The sequence below is a fragment of the Barbus barbus genome (assembly GCF_936440315.1).
Source record: "Barbus barbus genome assembly, chromosome: 4".
NCBI lineage: Eukaryota > Metazoa > Chordata > Actinopteri > Cypriniformes > Cyprinidae > Barbus > Barbus barbus.
Window position 1 is genome coordinate 25,756,703 of NC_136732.1, and position 18,134 is coordinate 25,774,836.

General features: G+C 36.9%; 1 protein-coding gene across 6 annotated transcripts in view; it reads left to right on the forward strand.

Moving 5' to 3' along the window:
* The first annotated feature begins 247 nt into the window (after window positions 1-247).
* Window positions 248-18,134, forward strand: part of LOC306868776 (SUN domain-containing protein 1-like) — a 33,397-nt gene continuing 15,510 nt past the window's right edge. For 2 of the 6 annotated variants that reach the window (XM_079415140.1, XM_079415143.1), the window contains exons 1-2: window positions 1,908-2,175; window positions 5,463-5,557. In XM_079415140.1, coding sequence (XP_079271266.1) covers window positions 2,164-2,175; window positions 5,463-5,557 — 107 coding nt within the window. In that variant the 5' untranslated portion in view covers window positions 1,908-2,163. Of the gene's footprint in view, window positions 337-1,879; window positions 2,176-2,981; window positions 3,106-5,462; window positions 5,558-18,134 lie in introns of those variants that run through there. The other 4 variants (XM_079415139.1, XM_079415138.1, XM_079415142.1 and 1 more) reach the window with 4 other exon arrangements.

Sequence of the window (18,134 nt, forward strand, 5' to 3'; positions counted from 1 at the left end):
TAAAATAAATAAATATTAATTAATTCAGTCATTCTCTATTTAATTTTCAGGATTATGAGACGTGCCGACAACCGCAACTCTGAAAATGAAATGTGGAGGAAATTTCCAGTAGGGTATGTCCTGAGCTGCTGTAGTTACTGTGGGCGGGGCTTCCACACACACTCTCTCTCTCTCTCTCTCTTTCTCTCGCGCGCGCGCGCTCTCTCTCTCGCTCTCTCTCTCTCTCTCTCTCTCTCTCTCTCTCTTTATGAGTCAGGCGTTTGTTGTATTTGAAGGACTGTAGGGTAGTTAACGCTACAGCAGTGGACTTTGACAACCGCCGCCGCCGCCGCCTGGGTGAGTTTGCAGAAGTACCTCAGGAAGAAACAAACAGTAAACCATTAGCGATTATACTGACTTATTTTGTTATTCTACTGACTTATTTTGTTATTCAGTGTGATTATCTGACACTTTTAAATAACAGGCTGATAACGTTTCAAGTATATGAAGTATTAAGTTATACCTCATTTGAAAGGCAACTTGATATGTAACTTAATGTATAGCAGAATTATTTCACAGTTTGCTTTAAAAATCAGCTTTGTTCTCTAGCAGTAGGCTAGTGAGTTTGAATTGTAGGCTATAAGTTGACGTTAGGCGGTAACTCCACCCTGTTGTACATTCATCCCTCAAACATGATTCATTATGAGGCAGTGCTCCGAGAGACCGGAAGGTGGCGCTGCTGCGCCGTGGATTTGGCGGGTGGTGGTAGTTGCTAAATACAGTCATGCAATATCACCAAGAGACATAAATCTGATCATGCAGCTCATTGTGTTGCTGTAGTTTACTTTGACCTTTGAATTGTGAGAAAGTTTCACTTGTAGACATACAATTCAAGCATTGCTTGGGAGTCCACTTTCTTTTTTGTAAGAAATACATGGGTTACAGCTCTTTATTCAAAATGATCGCAGAGCATTTGTGTTTCTTGGCACACTTTCACCACATTTGTTGAGTAAGGTCTTTTTGCATCTGCTTGTGCCTTGCAATGTTTCACATCTGAATTTGCCTTGGGGGATCAATAAAGTCAGTCTCTGTCTATTTTTGCAATTTTCTGTAGGCCTACAAAGGATCGGGTTTGTGATTTGCAAAGAGAAGTGGATTGTTTTTGGAGTGTAGTGTGATTGACTGATTGTTGAATAGCTGTTAGGTACATTGTGTGTTAAAACTTGTTATTCTGTGCCTGTCTTGAGTCAGCTTTTGGGATTGCTTTGCTTGATATTGCAAGACTTTTTAGTCAATTAATGGCTGGTTTTGTCTTTGGCACAATGGATTGGTAAATAAAAAAAAATGGATGAATTAATTTCATTAATTATTCTACAGTAAATCAGTGGTAAATGTCTGAGATTAAAAAAATAATAATATATATTATAATTTGTATAATATATATTATATAAAATATTATTATAAAGCTTAAAACTATTTATTTTTGCTCTTATGATTTTTTTACACCTTTTTAACAAAACACTTGGAAAATAAGTTAATCGTTAAATAAGCGTATTAACGTTATTTTTGTATGAATTGCATTTTTGTTGTATTTTATAAATTAACAGATACAAATGAGTGGGCGTATTTTTGACAGATTTTGCGAGAGACTATGACTAAAGTCAGATTCAGGTTGTGTTTTTTTAATCGTAAATATCGACCAACAAGCTCTCTTTCCATTTATTTACTGTGTATTTTGACCCCAAATGCCTGTATTTACATCGCTGCACGCTGAAGTGAAGCTTTACTGACGGACGCTTTTGAATCTTTTTATAGCCAAGACTGTGTGACGTAGAGCGGAGAGGCGTGGCTCGCGTCTTTTCCACCAATAGATTCAAAGTATGCCGCGTGATTGACAGTTGAGTCTGGAAAATAGGAGGAACGACTTTATCCTTCTGGATTTACTCTGTTGTGGAAGCCATTTTGGCATTTTCCTGGTAGTAATTGTGAGTCAAGCTCGTAACTTTGGTTTATTCCCACGAAGCTCGCGGAATTCGGGTCTGGTGTTTGGATACACGGTTATTTCTGTTTTTATTTGTATGCGTCCGTCGAGATGCGGCGCACATTTTGCGCATCCTTGAACTGGATTGTCATTTCTGAACTGGACTAACTTACCTTCAAAACAACAAGAGATTATAGAAACTGATGGTCAAACTGGCAAGTACTGGAATATTTTGTTGTTATTATGCTTTCATTCAAGCCATATACACAGAGACAGTGATATTTTAGGTGTATTGTATACAGTCTTTGGCGGACAGTCAGTGAAGCTCCTTTCTTTCCAAACTCTTGACAGAAAACATGGCCCTGGATTAACTGTCATACACGCAATCAGGGTTTTTATCCTGTAAAATATATGATATATTATACAAACCTTAAGACGTAAACACTATTGAAATGCGCCGAAACCCCTTTACGCATTGAGATAAAACAATTGCGCTGATACCGTGTTGCAATTCAAGGCTGTGTGTCAAAACCTAGTGAGTTGCCTACATAGTCAGCATTGTAGGCTCATTCTAAATAATGAAATCGAGTCACCTTTGGGGCATCGAATCGAAGGCTGCGTGACATGCAAATACTTGTCGATTTGAACGTCCAAAACGCGTCTGCTATTCCCAAAAGTGCTGTTTAGTTAGGCAGCTCACTAGTTTTTACGCAACCAATGTTGCAATCCCAAATGTAGCAGAGGCGCAGATATGAGACGTCAAATCTGGAGAGTTGTGTGTCTATCTTGTTTATAAATGCAAATGCACCTTTTCCAATAAGAGATACGTTTGCAAAAGGCCGTGAAGGTGTGACTAGATCAAGATGAAAGCATAAATCCTGACTCTCTTTTTTTGTCTGTCTTGTGCATAAAGAAAGGAGCTCATGCTTTTCACCTTTGACTTGTTTTATTGCATTATTAGTGGCAGGTCATGTTTGAAACATAGCTGTGCTTGTTTGGGCTTGTGAAATGTGCGTTTTAGACCAGAAAAAGAGGTGGAAAAGATTTTCTCTGGATGTTCAGCCTGTCTCTTAGATACTGGAGATTGGCTTTCTGGATCTCCTCTGCTTTTGAGAATGTCAAGAAGACATGCAGTTAGAGGAAAGGTAAACAAAATTAACATGAAATTTGACTTTGGGTAATTCAGAGTATTCTTATTATTATCTGAATATTGTGAAAATTGACACCATAGTGTTTTGTTCATTCAATTTCATGGAAATTTAAGTAGCCATTTGCAATAAGAGTTTAGTTTTCATTTGTTAATGCATAGGGTATCATGAACTAACAACTGCAAATTTTACAGCATTTGTTAAATAATCTTTGATATTAATTAGGGATGCACGATATTATTGGACTCATATCGGAATCGGCCGATAATGGCTTTAAATGTAAATATCGGCATCGGCCCGTTATGAAAAATTATGCCGGTATGTCTTGCCGATAAGAGGAATACATTAACTCGCATGTGCTCAGGGTGTGCTCGTGATTAGATCACGTCAGCAGTGTGGCTTATTATTGAAGCAAAGTTTTGTCTGTATGGTGATTAGATTCACTCTTTTGGATCACTGCATTTAATCTGTGAAAGCACAAAAGCCGCGTTCACAATACCAGCGACAAGATCCCATTCATTTCAATAGAGAGCTGGCGATTTCCGGCGACAATGACCGGATGTGGGCGTGTCGAGGGACACAACAAAGTTGAGAATCCTTTAACTTTATGCAAATGAAGAGCGACTTTCGGGAGCGACAGCCAATACGAGCAACAGTAGACCTCACGTGATCCTCTCTCAGCTATTGCGGTGACGAATATCATTCATAAACGCCCACTAGCGACTTAAATCGCCACCCAGGGCGAAAGGTAGCGACAGAGTCACAGGTAGTGTCAATGCGGCTTTACAGAATGATCACTGAATGACATCAAAGTACCGTAAAGAGTAAAGAGAGCAGAAGGATGCATTTGAATCGCTCTTGCGGTACTTTGATGTCATACAGTGATCATTCTGCACAGCACTGCTTCAAGTTGAAGGCGCCTAGACTAAACAGTAATAGCACGTGCAGCGGCAGCAGTGACAGCCTCCCCCGGGTCCTAACGCCCGCTCTGTAATGAGTTTTAATCTGTAGGGGGCGCTGTTGGCCTACTTCTAATTCAATTAAAAGTAAAATAGCATACACAAATAACATTTAGACTGCGTTTCTGATTAAATAAAGCAGTAATTAATGTCATAAAATAAGGGGTATGTTTTGTTTTAAAGGTCAGAGGTGTATTGTATTCTTGTTAAAAGCTAACCAAAATGAAAAATGTTTTGCTTATAATTTCTGCACAGGAGAGATTTGGTGTTGTTTCCAAACAAAAGGAAATATATCGGTATCGGGCAAAATGAGTTGAAAAATATCGGCATATCGGATATCGGCAGAAATCTAATATCGTGCATCCCTAATATTAAGGTTAATGTTTATTCATAAATATACTTTTGATAATTCACATTATACTTAATTAATAATGTTTAATTAATTATAATTTATTAGTTTATAACATGGTAATTAATTTAATTATAATTTAATTTAGTTATTTATTAAATGTAAAAATATATTAATAATATAAATATAATAATAATGTTAATAATCGCTGTACAAACATTGTGCATATTTACACTGGTAAAAATTATTTTTCAAAGTTGTAAAAAAAAAATTGACAACAAAAAGACAGAGTACATTTTAAAAAGAAATGCTATTTTAATTTTTCTACAACATTTTGTTTAATTCAATGTGTTTCTTGCTGTTTCTTTATAATTGTGAAATGTACTAGCAATTTCTGAGTTCTGAGCAATTTTCTTTTCAGTGTAGTTCATGATACCTAATTAATGAATTGTAATTTGTGTAAACTCTTACCAAAATTTCTATAGTGGATATAAGTGTAGCTAATAATGCTCAGCTATAAAAATAATATTTAATTGCCAGGGGATTGTGCTTTGTGAATGCAGTTTTTATAAATATATCAGAAGTCTTCATTCGTTAATCATATCTGTGTAAATACATGTTCAAGTTTCTGTGCTCTCGCTGTCCTGTAAGTGCTAGTCACACTGGACAGTTGTTGATCTGTGAAGGTGAAGGTGTAGGTGGGGTCTGTCACTTCCTGTTTGATCAACAATATCAGATGAAGTGTTTCCACATTTAAAGAGCACAGTTTACTATCAAAGTCTATAGCTGTCTATAGTTACCACTAGCTATTTGTTCAGTCACCTGTATGCGACTAAACAATTAAAAAAAACAAAAGTTGTTCCTATGTTGCTGATCAGGATTCTTCCTAGAGGCAGGCTGAACCGCAGACCGTGTGTGTTCATTGTGTGCATGCTTTCATGGGTGTGACTGTGATGTTTATGCATTGAAGTCACACCCATCATCACACTTTAGCTGTTGCTGTAGTTTGAGAAGTCTGCTCTTCACATCTGGTTTGATCTTCACAGCGTGCTCAGCGAATTACCATGGATTTTTCCCGTCTGCACACTTATACCCCTCCTCAGTGTACTCCGGATAACACGGGATATACCTATTCACTCAGGTGAGATCACTGTGAGAATGAAGAAGCGATTGCTGGGTGGAACTACAGCGCACTTCCCAAATGTATTCTTTCTGTTTATAGCGAATCTCACTTCTAGTGGACCTTACAGAGATTTGTGTAACTGGTTGCGAACTTCCGACGTTCAGCAAATAATTAGGGATTTCTGTTTAAGTATTTCCATGTCAGGTAAAACTTGTTTGTTGCTGAAGTTTTATGAGTCTGTGGTTGTAGACAAAGAACTTCTCGAGTTCTACCTGTAAGATGTTAAAATCTGTGTTTTTGGTAAATTTTGAATCCTTATTCAGCAGTTATGTTCAGGTGTAGTAGAGTATTATTTGTGTGCCAGGTGAAGGGTTGGATGACAGTATGCAGGTGTGGTGCTTCTGCCTTCACAGTTGTTGACCTCAGGCTAGTTACACAGAATTAATAGGCTAGGTAATAAAACCATTGGTTGTGAATGTATTGTGTATGTGTGCTAAGCAAAAACAGTGTAGATGTGTTGACGTTCGTATGCAGATAAGGATTTGTACCCCACACGTTGCACTGACTGATACCACTTTTCCACCGAAATCGTGCTGGGTTTTGTGTTAGAGCTGGTGCTCACTGTGTGTGAACCGGGATAGCAGTGAGTCGATCTGAAAATGATAAAAAATAGTTGGAGTAGATGTTTGGGAACCACTATTTGATATGATTAAACCAAAAGTAGTTGCAGTTGAGTTTAAAGGTAGGGGTGTGCTCAAAATATCGATTCTTAGATGCATACCGATATAATAAAAAAAGATACAGTATCGATGTTCTAGCCCTTAGTATCGATACTCCGCCCAGCCATTAGGGGGCGCAGCGGCGCCCGCGAGTTTCAAAAAACTCATGGAAAATGTTAAAGCAAGATGTAGCATTTAAGTGATTTCATAGTGAAATATGTTATGGCAGTACGGTGTCACAAAAAATTATTATAAGAAGATTTAATAAGAAGTTAAGAATAATAAGAAGAAGATTTTGTGCTTGTGTGAGCTCAAACTGTACCCTTGGAAAGTTAAATGTTGACTAATTTCCAGATTAATACAATTTGTGTACACTTAATCAGAGCACTTAAAGTTGCAAATATTTAAGCAAAATGCACTTTGTTATAATCCACTTTTGTCTTCAATAAATTGAAGAAAAATGCAGAGTTCTGTTTGTTGAGTAAATGTGTTCAGCATTAACTAATTGGCTCTGGCCCATGTATTTTTATTGAATCGTATCGAATCGTGTCACATTGTATCAAATCGTATCGAGACAGCTCTGTATCGAGGTACGTATCGAATCGTGACCCGTGTATCGAGGTATGTATCGTATCGCCAGGTTCTCCAAGGTATACAGCCCTATTTAAAGGGCACCTATTATGCCCCTTTTTACAAGATGTGATATTGGTCTTGGGTGTCCCCAGAATGTGTCTGTGAAGTTTCAGGCCAAAATACCCCATAGATAATTTATTATAACAGCTTTGACAGCTATAACATTTTTGGGGTGTGTCTAAAAACGAGCTGATTTGGAGTATATGCAAATGAGTCTCCAGAAGAGGGCATCGCGTATATGTCTCTCTGCATTGCATATCTACAGCGATAAACAGCTGGTAGAAGCAACATGACTGAGAGCGAGGGAACCGGTGTTCAGTCGTACATATGGGAGTCAAATGCACTGAAAGTGGGACGAAACAGCGTGATGTTACAGAGCTCGCACCGCGCTGACCTGTCATTGGCGCAGATCAATGGACCGAGCCGCGCTACGAACGGCGCAAACTAATCTCACAAGTGTGGCGCCCACAGTGTCCTCAGCAGCTCAGATGTTGGGAGAAAATGAAGACTCCTATGTTCAGTCTTACATCCAAACACAGAGCACGGGATTGCTTGCGAGACATTGTTGACGTCACAGCTGCTCGAGCGCGGAGAAAATGAAGGACAGTGTAACCGCTGAGGGCGAAAACTATAGCAACGCAGGGCTGTCAGTCAACCCCCGTGGCCCGCCCCTCCGAAATATGACGTCACACTGCGGTGAGAGTCAAAACGGCAGGCCTAGTGAGACTGACTTGGTTTAAAGGGGATTAAAAAATGAGGAGTGGGTGGATTTTTATCATTGTAGGGTGGTTGTGTTCACACACTGCCAACACACATTTATGTCCAAACACCATGTAAAAGTGGATTTTGCATAATAGGTGCCCTTTAAATTTGAATAGCTTTTACATATTATGAAATGAATTACTAAACTGAAGAGTTGTTAGTGATGAAACACAAATTTGTGTAATGTGTAATTGCCATTTTATAAAAGCAGTATAGCAGAGGCATGAAAGTGCATGCTATATTATCAATATAGTTATAAGTTGTTAATCTTGTTTAAAGGGGTGGTTGACTTTTTTTTTTTCCTAGGCTTGATTGTGTTTATGGGGTGCAGTCAAACATGTGTTCATGCTTAGATTTTTAAAAAAGGCATTATTTTTCACATAATTTACCTTTATTCCACACCGCTCTGTCCCTTCTCTGATAAACGCCCCGATTATTTCCTGGTTTTATGAAGCCCCTCCCTCAGGAATACATGAGGGGCTCTGATTGGTTAGCTGGTCCAGTGTGTTGTAATTTGCTAAACCGCCTCTACTGCGCGTCTGAACTAGGGGTCGACCGATATGTGTTTTTCAGGGCCGATACCGATTATTACAGACAAAGTAGACCGATAACCAATATATTGAACCGATATATATGTCTGGTGTAAAAATGAAAATGAATGTCAAAATTAAGAATAACAAGGGCTCTGACAAAAATGGCCTTCCCTAGTGTTGGTTGCACTTCTTACTCTTGTCTTCCCCCATGCATCCATCTACAATAAGGGTAATATATAAAGAGAGAGTTAAAAGTGGGGCCACTGTATGCTTCATGATTAAGCCTATGAATACTAAATACTACAGCTAAACAGCTTGGGGAAATGTAAGTATTTGGCTTCAATAATTTACATGTTAGAAATGTATGTGTAATAGCATAACCTCTCATAATTCTTGATTAATTATTTTCGGTTGACTAAATCATAACCTACAAGAGGGGACTATGCAATTCATCATCTAATGCACATCAATTGATTAATTTAAAAAGCGCAATGTATATAATAAGTGTAAATAATTTAATTGTCTTCATAGCTCCATTGTAGAAGTTGTGAAGAAGACCGCAACTATTTTAATGAAACTATAACACTAATAGCCTGTTATAGGCACACTTGGTTCAATAGCCTATTGAAATGTCCCAATTTCCGTTATCATAATCTTGGCCTATGTGACAGTATCTTAATCTTGGCCTATGTGACAGTAATTTCCATTAGTTTTCATTTACAGTGCAGTGCAAATGAAGGCATAAAACATTAATTTAATTTATCTTTTAATCAAATGAGAGTTAAACTCAAATTTGGCAAACAAATGGGTTTACTATTAAAATTAAATCATGGAAGAAATAGCGTATTGTGTGATTGTTCTTTTAAACAAAAGTTGTAATAATTGTAGTAGTATTAGTAAATAAACCAAACTTTTATTTTGACGGGTTGCCATGAAGACCTCTTAAGTTTCTGTAGCCTATTTATGATATGACGATCGTTTTACTCAAACGAAACAGTCAAATGCTCATGAAGTAACTCTCAGAGCAGTTCTGGGGATGATGTTCATATATTTATGTCCTCATTTAGTGACATGGCAGATGCGGAAAACACCGCGAGCGTCGCGCACTTCAGTGTGTGTGTGTGTGTCAAAACCGCGCGTCTGTGCCATTCACATATACAGAGACACGCCGAACATGCAGAATTCATATTTAAATAGTCTTTTTGCAGCTTAATGTTTACAGATAGTCCATATTGTGAGTCGATTTAAGTGTACTGACCTACTTTTGATTAATTCATCCAAACTTTGACTAATTCCGTGACTCCACGTTATACAGTAAACGCTGGATTCCGCGATTCCCCCTGCGTTTCCCCCATCTCGGAAACCATAAATAGATAATATTGAGGTTTTTACAACTTCATTGTAGTGGATTGTAATTTATTGCAACTTGAGCAACGTCTGCTGCTGCCTTTTGAGAGATAACTGATGCGTGATGAAGCAGCACCAGCTTGCAAGCGCTTTCGGTGTGGGGGGGCCTTTAGTCTTCCATGTTGATTGGTCGGACTCCTGACTCTCAACAAATCAGATGCGCGGTGGGCGGAGACTGCTCTAGGCCACAGAGTGGTGAGTTCTGACAGGCTGCATCAGAGCCAAATAGCGCGTTTCAAAATTAAATAATTTTATCGGCACATCGGTTTTGAAAATGACCGCTACCGATTATCATAAAAATCCTTATCCTGTTAACGTTCACCAGAGCGACCTCGCACTGAACGCTCTTTGTTTGCATGTGTCATTGTTTTCTAATAGAATAAATGAAACGGGACAAAGTTAATCTTGACAAACTATATATCATTCTGAGGGTCTAAGCCTCAAGCATCGACGACAGATCGCTGTTTTTCGATGGAAAGCTTATAAGGAATGAGTGGCACAAATTTGCTACATTTGTGTAAGCAGTACACATCCAAACACGCAGAATAAAAAAGCAGTACGTACCTTTATCATTGTAATAACAAGCCACAAACGCGTCCACTGCTGAAATCCCAGTTTAGTTAGAGAGGTAAGGGCCCACAGAACAACATCCCAGCGAGCACTTTTAGTCCAGCGAAACAGTAACGTTGTAATAAGGATGAATATTCCTTTGTTTACGTTTCATTTCTTCAGAGAGTTATTGTTCGCGTCCGTTATGGAATAAATTACGCTCAAAAACAGCGTCTTGGTGGTAAAAAAACAAAACAATGTTGCAGCATACGGTTTTACAAACATAATGAGACCGTCTACGGAAAAAAAGTCTCAGAAAAGCGGAATATAGATTATTTGAATTTGGCGCTCCCTCCAGCCGGCAGTGACGCACACTGTCATCTGAGCGGGGCGTAACTTAGCGATCTGCTTTATCCATAAAAAACTGTTTTTTTTTTCTTCTACATTTTTATATGTGTATGTGTGTATTGTGTGGGGAATGTGGCCGTGTCTGCATGATTATAATATGTATGGACGCACATCAGCGTGTTTATTAGCGACTCTATGACGGCTATCATTGTGATTCATTGATCAGCTATTATTGATTATATGGCCCATCTGTTTTATTATCATCTGAATAGAAGCACATCAGCGTGTGTTTACTGAGTCTATGACCATGTCTGACAATATCACTTCACGTCTGGCAGTGATATTTATCATTGTAATAACGAATAACGAAGAATACTTCAGTATACATACTATATACAAAGCATTTTTTTTCTATTTTTTTTTCCTTTTTTATTACTCAAATAATTATTTTTGTATTTTTTAGTGCTCAAATAAATCTGTCTATTATTTTATAATTGAAAAACTATGCAGGAACATGTATAATGACTAAAATAGCTTGTATAATTCTGCAATCCATTTGGTGGTTATTTTTCCTCAAACAGGGGGGTGGGGGGGACTATAAATAGGTTCAGAAAAAATATTGCAGGAATCTCATTTTTCATGGTATCTTCTTCAAATTTGAAATATGAACTCATGAGACACATGGTTTTCGATCCATTACTTTTCTGGATTGCTCCAGGACTTATTTCATGTATTTGTATATGAAATAAAAAAACATTCAGTGTGGAAAAATATTTTTCAAGGCACGTCAGTGCCTATAACTTTTTATCTTTTTGAGCATTATCAACTCTGGATGATAGATAGTAAACCCCAGAGTCTCTTCTTTCCAAAGATACCTAATTTGTTTGTGTAAGCACACTTTGTCACAAACTGTTACCATTTTAATTTAGGTAGGTTATTTTCACCTGCGAGGCCCTAAATGGGGGTGAAGGTTAACAGGTTAATATCGGTGCCGATAATCGGTCGACCCCCAGTCTGAACTTACCGCCCCTCAGCTCAGCGGCATGTGCTCCGGTTGTATTGTAAACAACGGCGGCGGCGTCTACATCTATATTGCTTATCAATTTGAGCCCGAATGAGAAGCAGAGGATATTAGTGAAGAGATCGCGCAGAACCTGTACAAGCACAGCTTTTAATTGCATGTTTTTTGTTGGTTCATACTTTTAGATACGCTGTTATTTGTAAGTGCTATGCTTCTGTTAGCTTTTAATATACGGTTTATCCTAATTAAAGCCTTAATATAGTAAGGCAACCACACGCGTCCATGTATAACGCTTCTCATTGCTATGTAAAAATAAGTGTATAATTGGAACAGTTTGTTGGAGCTGATCTGAATGAGAGAGAGATGCAGACAGGGCGACGCGAGTATTAAGAACAGTAAGTATTAACAGTATTAAGAACTGCTGTTTTAGAACATTGATTTTGAAACTTGTGAAGCCATCAGAATCGTTAGAAGACAGAATCGCGATTCATATGTGAATAGATTTTTTTTACGTGCACCTAGTTTTCTCTTCCTCTTCTCTAAAGCAGCGCATCGTGGCCTCGCCCCCTTCGTTGCGTGTTCCCGGGGATATATTGGACCCGGGAAGTAACTCGCTGTCCCTTACCAGTCGTTTTTATAGGCATTAAACTGCCAGAATTTTAAAAGACAATATCTCTGTTTGCATTGAACTTTCAGCATCGTAACTTTGCGGATATTGTTTATGCTCAAACAGCAACATTACACACTAACTAACATTAAAGTGAAATCGCAATCAACCACCCCTTTAAATAAGTTGCTTTTTTTTTAAATAAAGCAGTTTCTCTTAAAGGGTACTCCACCCCAAAATGAAAATTGTCATTTACCCCTTACATTACAACTTACGTGTGTGACGTGTTGCATTGTCAGAGGAATCTGTGTGAAACTGGGACAGAAGCACCAAGAAATATGAATCTTCTTAATATAGTTGCTTCTGGTTTGGACATCTGGAAACTCTTTTTAGAGTTTAGATTTAGTGTAAAATGTTAGGCAAGATTGTAGAAGATGTGCATGTTGGGAAGTATCCTGCATGACGGGAATACTTGTGGTTTGAGTCTGTTTCACTGCAGCTGCTGGAGTATCAGCTGTACGATACTTTGTGTGTGTGTGTGTGCGTGCGTGCGTGCATGCGCACACTGAATGCACTGAAGTTACTTAATAGTGTTTTTGTTCTGCTTTAGCCGAGCTATAATAAAGGAAGTGAAAACACAGTATTTGAATAACCACAGCACCCTTTGCCTCTGATAGTAGTTTCTGGGAGATGAAAGAGCCAAGCACGAATTGTCTTTTGCCATAAAAATATTTAGCCTTTCTTATTGTAAATTTTTTGTAAAAGTTTTTTTTCTAATTCTAATTGGCTTTCGCCAGTTTGTAACCTGCTTTTGTAGAGCTGGTATAAGTTCATTATCTAAGGACATAAAAGTATCTCGACTCATCCTAAAATGTTTAACCCAGTTAGTATCACTGTGATTTTGTACGTTACATTCCAAAAAACATTTCCTTCCGGATGACATTTCACCCACACACAACGGTCTGGCGACATCTGCTGTCTCCCCTGGAAAGTTAACGCTAGTATCAATTTTCATTTGTGGTGGCCTGAGTGACCTCCTGGCTCTTTGAAACTAATTTTGTCCTCTTTTAATCATGCGGCAATGTTCCCAATGCAGTAATTCATCATTTATTTTAAGTGTTTTTTCCAATTGGAACAATTTTAAGAAAAAGAAAAAGAAAATACTGTCAATAGCTACCACAGACGCTAACATTGTGACAAACCGTCCAGCGCATGAAACACTGTATTTCCTGCACGTGCAGGAAATATACATTTTAAAATGTTGTTTTTTTATTTATTTCGTGGTTTACATTATTTGTTCTTTTTTTATATTTGTTCTTTAATTTTATAGCATTTGTTTTTGTTAAAACTAATTTAAAAATTGTTGTTATTGTTTCTGTGCCGGCTTTCCTGTGTAAAGATGCCTTTAGACCGTATTTATAATTGCATAAATAATGTTATGAGATTAATGTTTTAAATACTAAATTCTGAATATAGAAATATGCCTACTTTTAGATGAGAAACTTAAAACAGCCAGCAGGTGGCAGAAGTTCGTGATTGAATCACTGATTCATTCAAACGATTCTTTCAAAACGGCTGAAGTGAAGTTTTTATGAAAGGCTTAGTGAATCAGTGATTCGCCCAAGACAACGCGGATTTGGATTCGAACGCAGAAACGGAACAAAAACAGCACTCTTGCTCGTGTCATATTGCCGAACTGTCAGGAGCATTTTTTGCTCGCATATCTTGACATTTCCAAGTTAGCAGCATGTATATTAAAACTTAAGATTATAAATGAATAAAAAAATATATAATGATTGATAAGAACCAAGTGCAAAGCCGCTATGTTGATGAATGGAATTGCATTCGTGATCGCAAAGATGCTTCCAGAAACTAACTATTACACCTGGTCTAGAAGTGGTCAAATGAATAAAACTGCGAGAATACTTTCTTGTAAGATATTATGATGTTGAATAAGAGATGCTTGAGCTGCTGTTTTTTAAAATAACATCAGACGGTCTGAATCAGACCCTTTCTTCTGATAAACTGCAGCATGAACAATGACGTGCAAGTACTTCTCATTGCAAACTGAACTGAAGCGTCGGGAAACACCAGATCACAACCCGCGCACGAAAGATAATTCCGCAAGAAACTGCAATTCCAGGTTTTCAAACATGGAGGGCGACAAAGAGGTAAAAGTTACGGACTGCAGCTTTAAAATTGCAATCGCAATATTGGTAAAAACAATTGCAATTAGATTTTCCAAAATCGTTCAGCCCTAAAATACTGTATGATGAAGTTGTGATAAATATAACGTTATGTCAAAAAACTCATTTATTTAATTTTAAACGAAACGCATGTAATCCTGATAGTATTCCCACTTTTTACTAAATGTAACCGTAATCTGAATGCTTTGTTTTTTCATGTAACTGTAACGGATTAAAGTTACTAGGTTTTTAAATCCTGATTACGAAATGCTGGTACATGTATTCCGTTACTCCACAGCCCTGTTTGTCAGCCATAATATACCAATTATATTATGTAATTATATATTACGGCCAGAATTCACTTGAAAACTTTTTAATGTTTAAACGTATTTATGTAAAATAAAATAGTGTAGCTTAGATAATATTGGTTATTGTTTATCAATATAATTATGGGCTTTTTAGATTACTGTTTCAAAATCAGTGCTTTCCTATGTAGGTATTAACTGTGAGTGTAACAGAATAATCAATATCGTATAGTGAAGTGAAGGAAGAAGGAAAAAATATTGAGATAATAAGTGGGAACCGTGTGATTGGTCAAGAGGGTCAGCTGATGCAGTAATGAAGCTGAAGTGGATCAAGAAGCCGCTGCTTGTTGACCGTTAACCCCACTCAGGTCCTGTAGTAGCTCGCTGAACTCTGAGCTCAGACACTCGTGAGTTTGAGCTTCTTAATCTCACTGAGAGCTCCGTGTGCTCTCCCTAATCACTCAATAAACCCATTTCCTCCTGTCAGTCGTCACTTCTCTCATTGTGTGAGTGGAAGATGGATTCTGGGGAGGTCTTTGACCTTTGTATGCCTGCTATCTGTACTAAAAAGTGTGCTAATCATTTAATTAGCATACTAATACAATGTCCTAACCAGGCATGCTGCAATAAAACATCAGGCAGTAAATCTCTGTCGTGCAACGGCTATGTCAAATCATTTGTCAAAAAGCGTTACTCTTGAAATTAGTTTTGTAAACCAATGTAAATTTGCCTGCATAAGCGTTTCTTTGCAAAACTCAAGTATGTTTTTGGAATGATGGTCCTGGATAGTGAATGAAAAGCAGTCAACATGCATAAGAACATCAATAATATTTATGCAATGGGGAGAAAAACATCTGGTGTATTTATTTGCAGACTTTAGTGTTAGTTTTATAGGCAAGTTTTTTTTACTTTAAGTAAATGTTTTCCAAAATGAACTTTGTGATTTAACAAAGGTTTAACATTTTATAGGGAAATATTATAATATTAATATTTATTATTTTGTTTGTAATATTCATTTTTATTATTATTTTATAGCCATATTGATATAATCTCACAATTTTTGCCAAATTTTGCAGCCCTACAAGCATAGCAAACTTTGAGAAAAAAAAGTAATTGCATTTTAAACCACATTTTTCATCAGAAAAATTGCAATTCCATTTAGTTTTGCTTCACTCTTTGTTTAGATTGTGTAAAAATAATATATATATATATATATATATATATATATATATATATATATATATATATATATATATATATATATATATATATATATATATATATATATATATATATATATAAATTATTTTTGGTGTTGCTAGTAACAGAAGCCTTTGATTTCCTGTGTCATTAATAAACCAGCTGCAAAATTGGCAAAGAAGTAATCTTTTAGGAGTTGATATAGTATGTATGATGTCATATTGCTGGAGGTTCAGAGCATGAACACTGAAGATAAAGGGCCTTCTAGTAATTCAGTGAAGTTTTGGGTTTGGGAGGGAGTGTTTTATTCCAGCTAATCTGATGTGGCACACGTCCAATAGGTATTTCTCATAGGAAGACACGGCCTTTAAGGGACTCAGTATTATCACGGTATTGTTCAAATGTGCTGGAGATGTTCAAAATGTACCGACACATAAATCACTTCACCAAGTTTTATATTTAACAAACAACAAATAAAATTACTTTTTGTTTGCATAATCACTAAAGCAATAACATTAGCAATGATGTTCGGATTTTAAATGAGAACTTGACTGACAACAGTTTAATAGCATGTTCAAATATCTAATGTAGGCTAAATGTTCAAATAAAGCTTTGAAAAAGATTCATAAAAAGGTAAACCTCACATTTCAGCCTTTAAATAAAGAAAAGGGTTGTCAAAATGATAATTGATTAATAAATATATGTATTTTATCTGCTCCATAAATGACTCTAGATAACTTATCTGAATTGTTTAAATGTGTAGAATCCACATAAGCTTGTTTTTCCATCAACCGGTCAAAAGTTACAGCAGGGCATGCAAATTCGGTCCGTTTTAGGCCAGACAGAATCTGCACGCAGGCTGTATGTAAATATAAGTCTCTGTAAATCCACTCACTGACAGCAGGTGGCGCTTATGGAAAAGCTGAATACAGCTGTTTCCAGTAACCACAGTGAACAAAGCAGCACTGCGATTAAGAACACTTCCTTTAGGTATTACATGGAGCGAAGATGAAAACATTATGCCATCGAATCGTTTCTGAAGACAGTCAGAACCTTCAGAGGTACATTCTTATAATGAATTAATTCATAATGTATTCATTTGTATACTTCCCCTTAGCACTCTTTTAAAAGCTCCCAGCTTTTCCGCCCCGTTTTCACTCAAAACTAAACTACTCTGCGTGCTGTGCGCATGTGAGACTGTTATATAAAACTCTGCTTTATGCTGGACAGTATTTATTTATTTATCGTGAGTTGTTCAAATCGCGGTAATCGAATACGGTTTTAATGATAATTAAAAAATGAAACGGTAATACAAACCGTGGGAAATTTTATCATGATTTCTTGTCAAACCGGTAATCGTTACATCCCTACCCTCCAGAGGCAGCTTCAGACTGTAATTGGCTCTGGTTGGGATGGCCGATGTAATCCGTCTGCTTATCTGGGGGCACGAGTGACACAGGAATGATATTTAATCAAATGAAAATTAAACAATTAGTTTTATTTTTTGGCAAACAAATTGCTGCCCAAGAGGTTTACTGTTAAAATTAAAACAGATATTATCTCTATATGTAAATATTTACATTCAGATAGCTTTGTTTTTGCATTTTATTTCTGTATTTTTTTGTCTTCATTCTTCATTAGTAAAGATGTAACTGTTTTCTTGATTATTTAATGAAGCTTAAGGCATATTTGATAAAGCAAATATCATACGATTAATATGATAAACATTTATAGTTTAGTTCTTTTCATGTTTTTTGATAAAGACGTGATAATGAGTGTAAATGATATGCATTAAACTCAGAAAATGCTTTTTTTATTGCTGCTTTTCAGGGATCATGAACTTCCTGTTAGGTTTCAGTGATGTTTAGATCTAGTAGCTGGGAGGCCATTAAAGATATTAAACTTAATCCTGATGTTTATAAAAGCACTCTTCAGTTTGTTTATCAGTGTGTTTGAGAGCGTTATCCTCGAGCAGGGATTCCCAAACGTTTTGTCAGCTGAACTCCTTTGAAATAAAATATTTACTTGAAAGATTTGACTACACATTAACGTGTTCTTGATTTCCTGATGCTGGGTAATGCTACATGATATGCAGGTAGTTCACAGCAAATCATCTCACATTAAATACCTCAATCATTCATTAGAGCTTTTTAACTTTCTTCATCTTCTCTAGCCAAAATGATATGAATTTTGTTTAAACCTAGGCCGCCGCCTTGAATAGAGTCAGATTTATTGAGGCAGACAGGTTTGTGGGCAGATGTCATCTTCTCAACAATTTGTCCTATGTCTTTGATGGAGGACTGTCTCTCCTGTAGAGTTGCCGTA